Source organism: Misgurnus anguillicaudatus, chromosome 22, assembly GCF_027580225.2.
Source record: "Misgurnus anguillicaudatus chromosome 22, ASM2758022v2, whole genome shotgun sequence".
Taxonomy (NCBI): domain Eukaryota; kingdom Metazoa; phylum Chordata; class Actinopteri; order Cypriniformes; family Cobitidae; genus Misgurnus; species Misgurnus anguillicaudatus.
Window position 1 is genome coordinate 23,947,929 of NC_073358.2, and position 12,471 is coordinate 23,960,399.

A 12,471-nucleotide genomic window follows, 5' to 3' on the forward strand; every position below is an offset into this window, starting at 1 on the left:
AACGGTCACAAGGTAGAGGATTGATGAATCATGGAAGGATATCTAGTAATCCAGAACTCCCATTGGGGGAGTGAATGTGGGCACCTACACTTTAAGGCTAAAGTATGGTTCTTTTTTTACGTGTATGAGAGGGTTCACGTACAGTGTGTGTGATGCAATTTTCGTCAACAGAAGAGTGTGCACATACTATACACACACCAACATATATTTTTTTTTAATCTGTACGTGTAGGCGTTTAATACATAATTTGACGTAATGTGCATGCGTCAAATGTCTGTGTACATATACGAGTCAAATAAACGATGCTTTGCAAGGCTGTGCATTCAACGGTGCACGTACCTTTTCGCGTACACATTAAAACAGACCATTCTTCGTGCTTTAGTTTACGCAAGTGTCTGGTTATGGCTGTCTACACTGCAGCGCAACGCCAGAGTTTTCACACTACTCCAGAGCCGAAAACTGGAGTAGTGTGTATGTACCATAAAGTAATGTAAGCGTAGCAAAAGTGATGCGTTTTAAAACGAAAACACACTAATATAGTCTTATTTGGTTTAAACAACTCCACAACAACTCCAGACTAAGACCTCTTTAACTTGTTTGTGTAAACTTACTCAACTTATCATACTTGCTGTCGGCACATAAATGCTTGAAATGTTGCCTTTACTTTAAGTTTTGAATCCACAAAGTAATGTTTAATAGCTAGAAGATGGCTTATGGTTCACATCTGTTATGTATCAGTTGAACTGTCACAACAACCTGACATGGCCATAGGTTGGTGTAAGGATCGTAGACTATACATTCCAATTTAAGCTGTCAATAAGACAAAACCTGAATGAGTGGCTTTTTGAGATTTTCTTGTAAAGCTTTTTTAGATTTAACATATAGCCGCTGTAAACTGAAGTCGTAGCTGTAAACACAGCATGCAGTGATATGATGCATAGGTTTTAGGGGAAGAGATCACATCGTACTGGCTTTAAACCTACAGACTGATGGGTTTATCCGTCACGTGCCCCACGGTTCCTTTTTGGTCATTCTTAATTGGTAACAGGATCATATATTTTTGTTTTGACCTGACTTATCTGCGTTTCCCTTCCTTTCCTCCCTTTATTTGTTCTACTTGTCTTTGTGGCAGGGGTTCTGACTTTTTTTTTGGTCCCATCTGGCAGCTGCACAGCTTGTTTATGTTGGCCGAGTTTGGCTTGTTCCAGTGCTTTGCTTCTCTTTCGTAGAACAGACCAAGAAAGGAGGAGGAAGGGGGTGGGGTTTCGCACCCTCTGTCTGGGCCAGCAGCCTTGATAAAAAACCTTGGGCCATTAGCACTCTTGCTCCCTCTACAAATAGGAGAAAAAACAGCATCGCCATTGACTACTGCGCTGCACACGTCTAATGTTAGTCTGAAGAAGATCTTATCTACTCAAGTTGCAATTTTCACTAAAACATTGGTTGGCTGGAATTGTCCATTGCTTGATGATAGGCATCTACATTTATGATGACGCACAAGACACTGCACTTAATAACAGTACAGACTTTATGTACCTTTAACTTTTTTAAAGAAAACGCCACCGTTTTTCATCATTTTATCATGTTCTTACCTCAACTTAATACATACTAGAGCCCGACCGATATGCATTTTTTGGGGCCGATGCCGATACAGATATTAGGGAGTAAAAAAAGACTGATAACGATATATCGGCCGATATTCTTTATGTGCATATTATAGTACAGTACACATATACTACAGTATATTATACTACTACAGTAATGTACATAGAATACACTATACATTAAAAGAATATACTATATATAAATACTTTTTTGTAATGATCACATCACTCACAAATGTGGTGAACAAACACTTAAAATGACGTGATAAAGATATGTAATATAGGCAGGTGTGTTTTACAAGTTAACAATAAACTATATTATCCAAAATGATTCTGATATAAGTGCACAAAACAGTAAACTTGACTTATTATAAATAACTTTAAAACACAAACAAAACAAAATACATATAACTTAAATCATTGTCAGTTTTGACGAGAATAATGTTATATTGGGCTTATTTTAAAAAATAGAAACTTATAAAGTCATTGTTTATTAGCTTTACAGTAAGTTATACTTCACAAATTAAATAGAAACTTACCGTTCAGACGATAATGCTTGACTTACTGACAATATAATGATGTAGGCTTATGTTTAATGTACTGCACAACGTTTTTATAACACGAACCCACAGTGTTCTGTCGGGACTTTAAACTTTTATAAAACTAAAGCGTCTACACCCTCGCTAAATAAAAGAGGCGGAGAGCAAAGTTGCGCGAGCTTATTTAATCAATTGCATGTTCAGTAACAACACAAGCAGCTGTACTCCCACAGACTGCGCGTCAGTTTAAGCGCGTCCTTTCTCCGCCTCGCGTCATTTCTTCCGCTTGCGTTTTAAACAACTCGCAAGTGGACAAAAGCGACGGATTAAAAACACCAAATGTAAACAGGAATGTGTCTCTCTCGCACACTCATAATCCAATCGACCAAAGTGCATCTTAATACCAGGTGTATAATGTTGTAAAGAAACCGCGTGACTGCCGCCACCTGAACTGACTGAAGTGAAAGGGGTGGGGGATTGGCTGGTGTCACTCCAGTGGGTGACCTGGGTCGCCATTAGCAACCAATATGGCGCGCTCTGCTGGCCAAACAAGTACTTACATCTTTTAAAAGCATTTAATGTTTTTTGAAAGGGACGTTCATATCGGCTTCACATCTGCGGCTTATACGCCGATACAGATATATCTGCGACATGCTCATATCGGCCGATAAAATCGGCAAAACGATAAATCGGTCGGGCTCTAATACATACCTATCTTTTTTCAGTGTGTGCACTTTTAATCTTTGTACAGCACCTTGTGAATGTGTTAGCATTTAGCCTAGCCCCATTCATTCATATGGCTCCAAACAGGGATGAATTTAGAAGCCACCAAACACTTCCATGTTTTCCCTATTAAGGGACTTTTACATGAGTAGTTACACGAGTAAGTATGGTGGCACAAAATTAAAAACTTTTGTTTGGAGCCAAAGGAATGAATGGGGCTAGGCTAAATGCTAACATATTCAAGAAGCGCTGTACAAAGATTAAAAGTGCACGCATTGAAAAAAGATAAGGATGTATTAATTCATCTAAGTTGAGGTAAGAAAATAGTAAAACATTGAAAAACTGTGGTGTTTTCCTTTAAATAGCAGTTTTAATTGCAAATGCTTTTCTCAATGAGCACTAAAAGCTAAGCTTCTTTTGGAAATGTATAAATGCATGATCAGTTTTAAGTTGTTGGACTAAATTAGCATTTAGATTCTTTTTTTCGTTCTGCACATGCCATAAGTCAGATTGTTTGAGAAAATAGCAAAGATTTTCACTTGCCTTGTTAGGAAAATAGACCTGAAAGGATTGTTAAGAGACAGCATGGGGAAAAATATGATGGAGACAGATGAGTTGAAAGTAACCAGACAGGAATTCTGTCTGATCCAGTCCAGAACAGGAATGACTTGGACTATGTGTTGCAGTCTGTTGCCTGGCTAAAAACTGAAGTGTGATCAGTTTTGTGGTGTCTGTTACACTGACAGATGTTGAAATTTTTAAAGCTCATGGGTCTCCAGCAGTTTTCCAATCTAAAGAAACGTCAAGAGTCTGCGTATGGACAAAAAATGATATATTACGAGAATATTTTTACATTCATACTCTACACACAATTCCCATTTTAAAATCTTTATTTATTTTAGGGTAATGTTTGTGGATTTTGGCTCTTACCACACTTCTACCTCATTGTCTCCCTGAACGTCTGATTTAATCATAATATTATGTGCATATAAAGATTACCATATTTCTCTTAGTTTATCTCTAGAAACGAGAAGCCAAAAAATAAGTAACCTAATACACTTCCAAGTAGATTCCTAAAAAATGTACAGGTCTTGAAATGAAACAGGCTGGCAATAATGTGTGTGTAACACTAAGCTGGAGGTTGCTGGGTTTGATGGATAAATGGTCTTCTGCTTTATAGCAAGGTTGAAGTGTAACACATTTTGAGGTTAACTGCTAAACGTTTTTTCCACCTCACTCCCGTCACGTGAACCTGGGCATGCTCTCAGAAAAGGTTAGCTGTCTAATCGCTATTCATATTGTGGTTTTTGTTCTTTAAAGCAGATAACGCGACCCTCGCAGGAAGACAAGACAGAGGAAAAGAACGAGGAGGACAAAGCAGAAAAATCTGAGAAGAAAGAGGACGAGGAGAAGAAGGAAGAGGAAGAGAAAGATGAAAAAGAAGAATCCAAGTAAGCCCCCTCCCTTCTCTTAGGTAGCTGTAAGAATTGGCCACCCTGCTACCCACGAGTGTCATCTAAAATTAAGATGCTTGGCATCATGATGACCATATCAATGGACAACTTACCTGTTAGGTGCCATTTTGGCACAGATGGTGCTCAATCTTTTGGTTTTTCTCTTTAGGAAATGACTTTTTCAGATGTGAATTTCCAATATTTCTGGGTCTTTGACATTGACATCAAATAGATTAATCTGTCTGGTGCTTAGCAGGCATCTAAATGGTCATAGTCAGGGCCTAGGCCTCTCCAACAACCTCAGTTTTACTAATGTTAAAAATCATCTTTGGTTTGTGTCAAAGAGAAAGCTTTGCGTATCATTAAAAATCACCCTTTTTTTTTAAAGGAACACACCACCGTTTTTAATATTTTACTATGTTCTTACCTCAACTTAGATTAATTAATACATACCTATCTTTTTTCAATGTGCACACTTAATCTTTGTACAGCGTGTCGTGAATGTGTTAGCATTTAGCCTAGCCCCATTTATTCCTTAGGATCCAAACATGGATGAATGTAGAAGCCACCAAACACTTCCATGTTTTCCCTACTTAAAGACTGTTACATGAGTAGTTACACGAGTATAGTGGCACAAAATAAAACGTGGCAATTTTTTTTTTTAAGCGGATGAAAAATTAGAACTATATTGTATGGCGGAAGACCACATAGGTCTAAGTGCCGTAAACAGTTTCTTCCGCCATACAATATAGTTCTCATTTTTAAACTGCTTAAAAATCTCCACATTTTATTTTGTGCCACTATACTTACTTGTGTGACTATTCATGTAACAGTCTTTAAATAGGGAAAACATGGAAGTGTTTGGTGGCTTCTAAATTCATCCCTGTTTGGATCCTAAGGAATAAATGGGGCTAGGCTAAATGCTAACACATTCACAACGCGCTGTACAAAGATTAAGTGCACCCATTGAAAAAAGATAGGTATGTATTAATTTGTCTAAGTTGAGGAAAGAACATAGTAAAATATTGAAAAACAGTGATGTGTTCCTTTAAAAATAACCCTGATGACTTAATTCAATCACTACAGCAAGAAAAATGTGTAGCTTTCATAATGAATCTACATAGAGGAGTGTCACAGCATTTATCTCTCTTTCTCCATGGCTTTATCAGTGATATAATTGCTCTTAGAATAATTGTATAGCAGTCTGTGGATCGGAAACTACTTTGAAACTAATTGTGGCTTCCACAGTAAAGATCTTTTTCTGGTTTACATCACATTTGCTTTCTCAGTGATTTTGCGTGTAAGTGACATGATCTGTTTTTTTATTTTATTGCAATTGAAGCTTCAGGTTATTAACGGTTGGATTTGCGAACACAGTCTGGCTCAGGATCTTTCTCAGGATCTGTTATCCACTTCCAGGATTTCAAAAATGTGTGGAATTATTCATGGATTAAATTTGAATTTTTTACATTTTTGAATAAACGTTGAGGCGGTCATGTGATCTGGGTGTGCCCCTGTTATGAAAACTCTTTTTTTTTTTTGAGGCTAATATATCAAAGCATTTAGGCAATGCATATATTGCAAGTCAAGTAACAACATTAACAGGGAGACTTGCACACAGTTTAGGCTTGTAACCGCTGTTCGATTTATGTATTTTTGAATGGATTTTATTGATTTAACTCTTTGTTTCTTATCTATATTGCCACAGGGACATTAGCAAAGAAAAAGAGAAGTGTGAGGCAGAGGAGGAGGAGGGTAAGGAGCAGAGCACACCACGTGGCCGCAAGACCGCTAACAGCCAGGGCCGTCGCAAGGGCCGCATCACCACTCGCTCTATGGCCAATAATGAGGCTGCATCAGTGGTGCCTGAGGAACAGCCTCCACCTCCACCTGAACCAGGTAACATTGATACACAGTACTGTGATAATGCCTGATTATTAAAGAGTCTTTATTATTTGTTTAAATTGATTTAAATTGTGTGTTTTACTCCAAAAAGCGTGCACACTGAATGATTTACAGAGATGGTTGACAAAGTGTGAAATAAGACTGATGTTTACTACTGCATCAGACCTACGCCGTATACTCTACGCTGTAGGTTACAAGTCAGTTTTCATTTTTACCTCTGCGTTGTAGGTAGTGTCACCGGGTATGTTACTGGTGTATACACAGTATCAAGGCAAAAGCCGAGAAAGTAGCAGCCTGTTTTGTACGTTGTTGTGAAAGCATCAGCAGTGATGGCACCAAATAGACAGCGATCTTTGTCTTTACATGTCGTTCCTTAAATTGGTCCATGTTATTACCATCGCAAACGGAAAAGCATATGAGGAAATGCAATGCTGTATATCGCCGTTTTTTTTTTTACATGAGGGTGGAGTTATAGGAGACCAATCACAACACTGGCAGTCAATGTAGAATTAACGCGCTGTTTTTAATTTTTGGGGGAAGTCTGCATCAGGCTACGGTGTAGGGTATACATCTATCTGTAGGCTATGCAATACACTTGACACAGAAGCATAAATTGGGCTTTAGGTTATCATGAGACTCTTTTATACCATTGCCCCAGAATTTCAGGCCAAGCACTTACATGTCAACACGTTGATTTTTACAAAGCTCATCTTTTTTTAAGTTATTTTTTGGGGACATTTTTGCCTTTATTGGATAGTAAGTAATTAAGGAGAAGACAGGAAAGTATAGGGTGAAGAGAGGGGTATGGGATTGGCAAAGGACCTCGAGCCGGGATTCGAACTCGGGTCGCCAGAAGTGCATCTGCACCATGTGCCTCAAGCATGTGACGAAAATTGGTTGGATAGTCTAGATCAGAGGTTCTCAACTCTGGCCCTCGAGATCCACTTTCCTGCAGAGTTTAGCTCTAACCCTGATCAAACACACCTGCTTGGAATTTTCTGGTATTCCTGAAGAACTTGATTACCTTGCTCAGGTGTGTTTGATCAGGGCTGGAGCTAAACTCTGCAGGAAAGTGGATCTCAAGGGCCAGAGTTGAGAACCTCTGGTCTAGATTAAGGGGTGGTATTATCCCCTTCTGACATCGCAGGGGGAGCCTAATTTCAAGGAGCTTTTTTTAGGTTGATAGAAGCACTGGGGACCCAATTATAGCACTTAAACATGAAAAAAGTCATATTTTTGTGATATTTCGTTTAATGCATTTGACAAACTTTTTGATATTAAGAGACTTAAAGTGCATTTAAGATATTTCTTATGGTGTCAGTGTTTGTGTTTAATTCAGTAGATAACGAATCATAAAATGATGCACAGAAGCACTTAATTTAAGTTCATTAAAATAATCTCTCCAAGAAAACTATGTGAGTGTGCACTCACACACACCATAAATCATCAGGGGTCTGATTCAGTTTGTGCTTATGTGTTTGTTTGTGTTAGTTATGCCAGAGCCGACAACTCCCTCTAAACCTGAGCCAGTGCAGAAACCTGTACGAGAACCTGGAAAACCTGCACCCGTACCCAGCACAGACACACGAGGTAAATACTTTTTCAAACACATACACTTTTTTTCTCTCACTCTTTATTTTGCCACACACACTCGCTCATTTTTTTTTACCTTCACCAAAAGGTGGCTTAGTTTTTGTATGCTGATGTCTGTCTGCTGGCTTTGTGTTTGGTGTGTTTAATTGTGATTTTAAAGGTTATCGGGTGAGAAGTGCATTGCTGTGTCACATGTAAGACAACTCGTAGGTATCGCACATTCAGTGCATGTCAGGTTTAAAGTCTACTTTCAAATATGCCATAGCAGCCTATGTTAATTGTTAATGATTTTGAAAAAATAGGATGTTATTTAATGTTAAAGGACAAGTTCGGCATTTTACACCCAAAGCCCCGCTTTTCAGACTGTTTGTGCTGAAATAGAACGGTTTTGACTGAAATTTGGACATATGATGCTGGCCCGAGAATTTTTTGTGTGTTTGTTGTATCAGCCCCCACCTCTACAATGGCTACATAGGTGCACTTGAACAATCCTTCCTAAAATGCATTAAACTTTCGTTTACAAAGTCGTGAAATTGATGACATGAAACCTAATAATGACATTTGTTGGATAAAAACTACGATAAAACCTGTTGGAAAGTATGTAAGTGCCGCTCTGTGGCACGGCAGGGATTTGAGTAGCGTTCAGAGTCACAGTGGACAGTCGCTACCTGGCAAAAGTACTTAAATTGTTCTAAAGCAGCGTTTCTCAAAGTGTGGGGCGGGCCCCACTGGTGGGGAATAGAAACATTACAAGTGGGCCATGACAAACGGGAGGAAATTTCGTAATTTTTGTGCCCATCTCTATTAACTCCTTTATTTATTGAAAATACACTCAAAACAACACATTTAAATACAGGCCTAACTTAAAACAACATCAGACTGTGAAGAAAATGCCATGAGGAACAATAGCCTACAAGAATGAATTAATGAATTGATGGCTTAATCGTATTGAAAAGCCTTCATGTAAACACCTTAATCAATACGATTAAGGACGATTGGATGGAAATTTCGATCGTATTGAAGTGGGTGGTGTACTCTGACCTGTGATCCGATCAGTAGGAGAAAAGTACGCATGTAAACGCGTGAATCATAGTATTTTCTCAGTCGGATGCAAAAATACATTGTGCACATGCGCGGAACATTTGTGCTTAAGTTCACGTTTTATATTAAACTCTTATATCGCATGATTCTCGTCACAGAAACACGCAATAGCAAGGCAGTGGCATCACGCATTATTAAAGTAAGGTTACTGGGGTCACGCGATGTACATTCTGCCGCGTTTATGTGTACTTTTAAAACATAAGGGTACTTAAAGCAATAAAATAGCGTTGTGACTTTTAAAAAGTGTGTTTTTATTACCTATATCTGAAAACTTCTTAAGAACAACTTTCTCCAACTCTGTTTTGAGTTTAATCCAAAGATAAAGAGCCTGAACTCGACCAGAGATGCTGTCCGCAGCGAGGCGTTGCCAAGTCCTCTGCTTTTTTGAGTTTAGTTTAGATTCCACCAGTTGTTTTTTCCTGCATGTTAAAGATGAAAGTATTTAGTTCATTAGTTATTGGTATTTGGGTTGAGAGTAGTCATTGGGATGCTTTTGGGCTAGTTTTGAATGTCCATTTGGGATAGTTCAGATACGTGAATCTGGCAACCCTGGCTGTACGCTTGCGCAGACGTTCTGTTCAGATTCTATAGATTGTACATGTAAACGAACATTTTAATCAGATTGCAATGACATTTGTTGAACAATATTTAAATTTACATTTTATTATAGATTATTCGATTCGTTGTTGCAGACTGACTCCACAATTTAAGATTATATCTGATGACTTGTGAATGTCTACTGGACAAGACATATTGTACTATGGTTAACCGAGTGTGGTGATCTCAGGAAAACAACAGCTCTTCTGGGGCTGCTTTTCTTTTGTTCTCTTATTGTTATGACATCCAGAGCTTCTTTTTTTAGTTTCAGTGTTTATTCCTTTGCAACCTCTTGTCTCCTCTCTTCTGCTCTTTAGCCATTGTTTTCATGTTGCTCTTTAGCTCCATCTCTCTTACTTTCTTGGTGAGGTTGTTTGTCCATTCCTTCCTATCTCGGAAACCCTCTCTTTTTGCCATGCAACGGCAAACTCAAGGTCTCAGAGTTTATGTTGCCGTGGTGACGGTGGGTGGAGGAATCACCATGGAGACAATAATGAGAGGCAGGTAAACTCTGCAAATCTCAGGAGGAGTTTGATTAAAGTGAAGGGAAATAAAAGTCTAGCCTGATTTGTTTCATTTGAGTTTAAAATAAATTACGAGTCATCAGCACAAGCTAAATAGTGTTAATTACATTAGAAACACAGTTGGCGTCCATGTCAGCAGAGTATGATTATCGCGCCCGTTATGTTCTCTCTTCATCTTTTCTACTCCCTGCTGCTGAATATACTGGGAACTGATGCACCAGTAATGCTATTAAACCTGAAGACCTTATAGGTGTATGAGATTGCTGTGTAATGCCCTTCTTTCAAAGAAGCCCAACTCGGTCTTGCCTGATGAATTTTCTTGCCAGTGCTTGATTTTATCTAGAAGTTCTTCGTGTTTGTGTGCATTTCTAAAACAGCAAGAGTTTTGGGTATATGCTTCAGATCCTTAATGGATTCCATGTCTAAACTATGATCAACACTACGAGCTTATGAATATAACACAGGTCAGGAGGTAATGTAAACAACGCCTTGTGGGTCAAAGAAGAGACGTTTATTTGGAGAGTTCAGTGGAGACACGGAGAGCAAGTCATCTAAACACTGCGTACACGATGGCTCTCTCATGTAAATGTCAGGGGTTCACGCTGTGCTAAATTTATCTTAGTGTTTAGTCAATCTCAAGGAGACCCTCAGAAAAGGGCGGGAGGAGAGATCACAGTATGTCTCGTATCGTCTCTCTCTCTATCCCAGTCTTTCTCACTCGCTCACTGTAGATTGAGTGGAAATTACGTAGGGAGGGGTTGTTGTGCCGCTCCGTACAGCTCAGCTACTGTTATGAGACCGACTGCCTAATGATATGGGTGAGCGAGTATGTGTTGGTCTTAGATCCAGAAGGGTGGTGCTTCTGCACTCCTCCACTGTCTGGTTGAGATCGTTTGCCTGAGAGAGGGAGAGTGAGGCAAGACGGTTTAGTTGTGTCCTGCAAGCACAAGGAAAGGAAGGCACTAAACCAGGCTAAGAACAGAAATCAAACTCACTCGCAAGAGAAGACGAGGCAGAGCAGGGAAGATCTTAAGGGAGAGGACTCTGCAGCCCCAGAGTATAAACGGATAGACTTACCGGCCGCGCGATGAGTCGTGTCGGGTAGTGTAATGCTATGCTAGCACAGTTTACTATCGCTAACATTGAGTGTGTGTGTCGCTGCAGGCGCAGTTGAAGCTGGAGAGACATCTCGCTGGACGGAGGAGGAGATGGAGATCGCCAAAAAAGGTACTGCTCGACTGATACTTCATACTTGCACTCTCCCTCCACCCCCTCTTTTCTTCTCTGATTTTGAGTTGACCGAGTCTAATCTCATTATCACACATGTACATGCCACCCACTTTTTAACATCTACTGTTGTTTCGCATGTTGTCATTTATTGGGGAAGTTGGTTGGGTTGCATAGGTGAAGGTTTGATCTGTAGTGATATGTTTAGATCAGGACTGTATGTACAGATGAATGTAAAGTGACATGATAGAAACTTTACAGGAAACACCATTTGTCGAAATATTGCGAAGAAAACCGGAATTTTGTGCAGAGTTTTCTGTTTAGAAATACTTATTGTAGAGTGCCAAAATATGCTTATTTGGGCATTTTAGTAAAAGCTTTTTGGGAACAATCTACTTTCTTTAAATGTTATAGATTTTTAATCTGGTGTAATATAGACATAAATGGACAAAATTGCTAGTTTTTATTATTTCCGAGATAAATTTGTCATTTGCATTTAATTGCCTTATATAATATTTTAGTTGTAATAAATAATATTGGGTCTTATTCACTAATATTTGCATACATTTTTCATATTTATATGCACACTTGAACTTCTCACCAAAACTTTCCAGCTACCGTATTTTTCGGACTATAAGCCGTGTTTTTTTTTCATAACATAACTAGTTTGCTTGTTCGGTTAATTTATACTATTCAACTTTCCAGGTAAGTTCTGTATGCTATGGTTTATCGTTTAAATAACTGATAATGTTACGTTAACGTACAGACATTTATTCAGCCTGCTGTTCTGTCTGCTATTGTTTAGTTGAATAACTTGCCTTTCCAGATTAAATGTCTGTTCTTCGGCTTGGATTTTGTGAAATAATTTTCTAAATAAGCTGCGACTTATGTTATTTTGTCTTAATGACACATTTTTGAATGACGTGGCTTATACTCCGGTGCAGCTAATAGTTCAGGAAATACGGTAATTCACAAGACGTCCGTACGTCCATGGGTTTGTTCTTATACTTGTTCTCACGTTAGTGTTCTACATGAGCGGCTGCGTGCACGAGGTTGGTAATTTGCATAAAACACGCCCAATCCAGCTCCATATAAGGGCTTTCCACAGTGCAGGTCCACAGAAAATTTTAGAGCATAGAAGCAAAAGAGCTCGAAAAAAATCGGTGATCCTATTTATTATCTGTAAAAAACTTGGAGTTTGCAG

The 12,471-nt window shown here is 38.8% G+C and overlaps 1 protein-coding gene across 11 annotated transcripts in view; it reads left to right on the forward strand.

Moving 5' to 3' along the window:
- Nucleotides 1-12,471, forward strand: part of ncor1 (nuclear receptor corepressor 1) — a 106,691-nt gene that overhangs the window by 49,345 nt on the left and 44,875 nt on the right. For 10 of the 11 annotated variants that reach the window (XM_055200006.2, XM_055199998.2, XM_055200000.2 and 7 more), the window contains exons 15-18: nucleotides 4,187-4,317; nucleotides 6,029-6,219; nucleotides 7,717-7,815; nucleotides 11,205-11,267. In XM_055200006.2, coding sequence (XP_055055981.2) covers nucleotides 4,187-4,317; nucleotides 6,029-6,219; nucleotides 7,717-7,815; nucleotides 11,205-11,267 — 484 coding nt within the window. The remainder of the gene's footprint in view (nucleotides 1-4,186; nucleotides 4,318-6,028; nucleotides 6,220-7,716; nucleotides 7,816-11,204; nucleotides 11,268-12,471) is intronic. The other variant, XM_055200001.2, reaches the window with a different exon arrangement.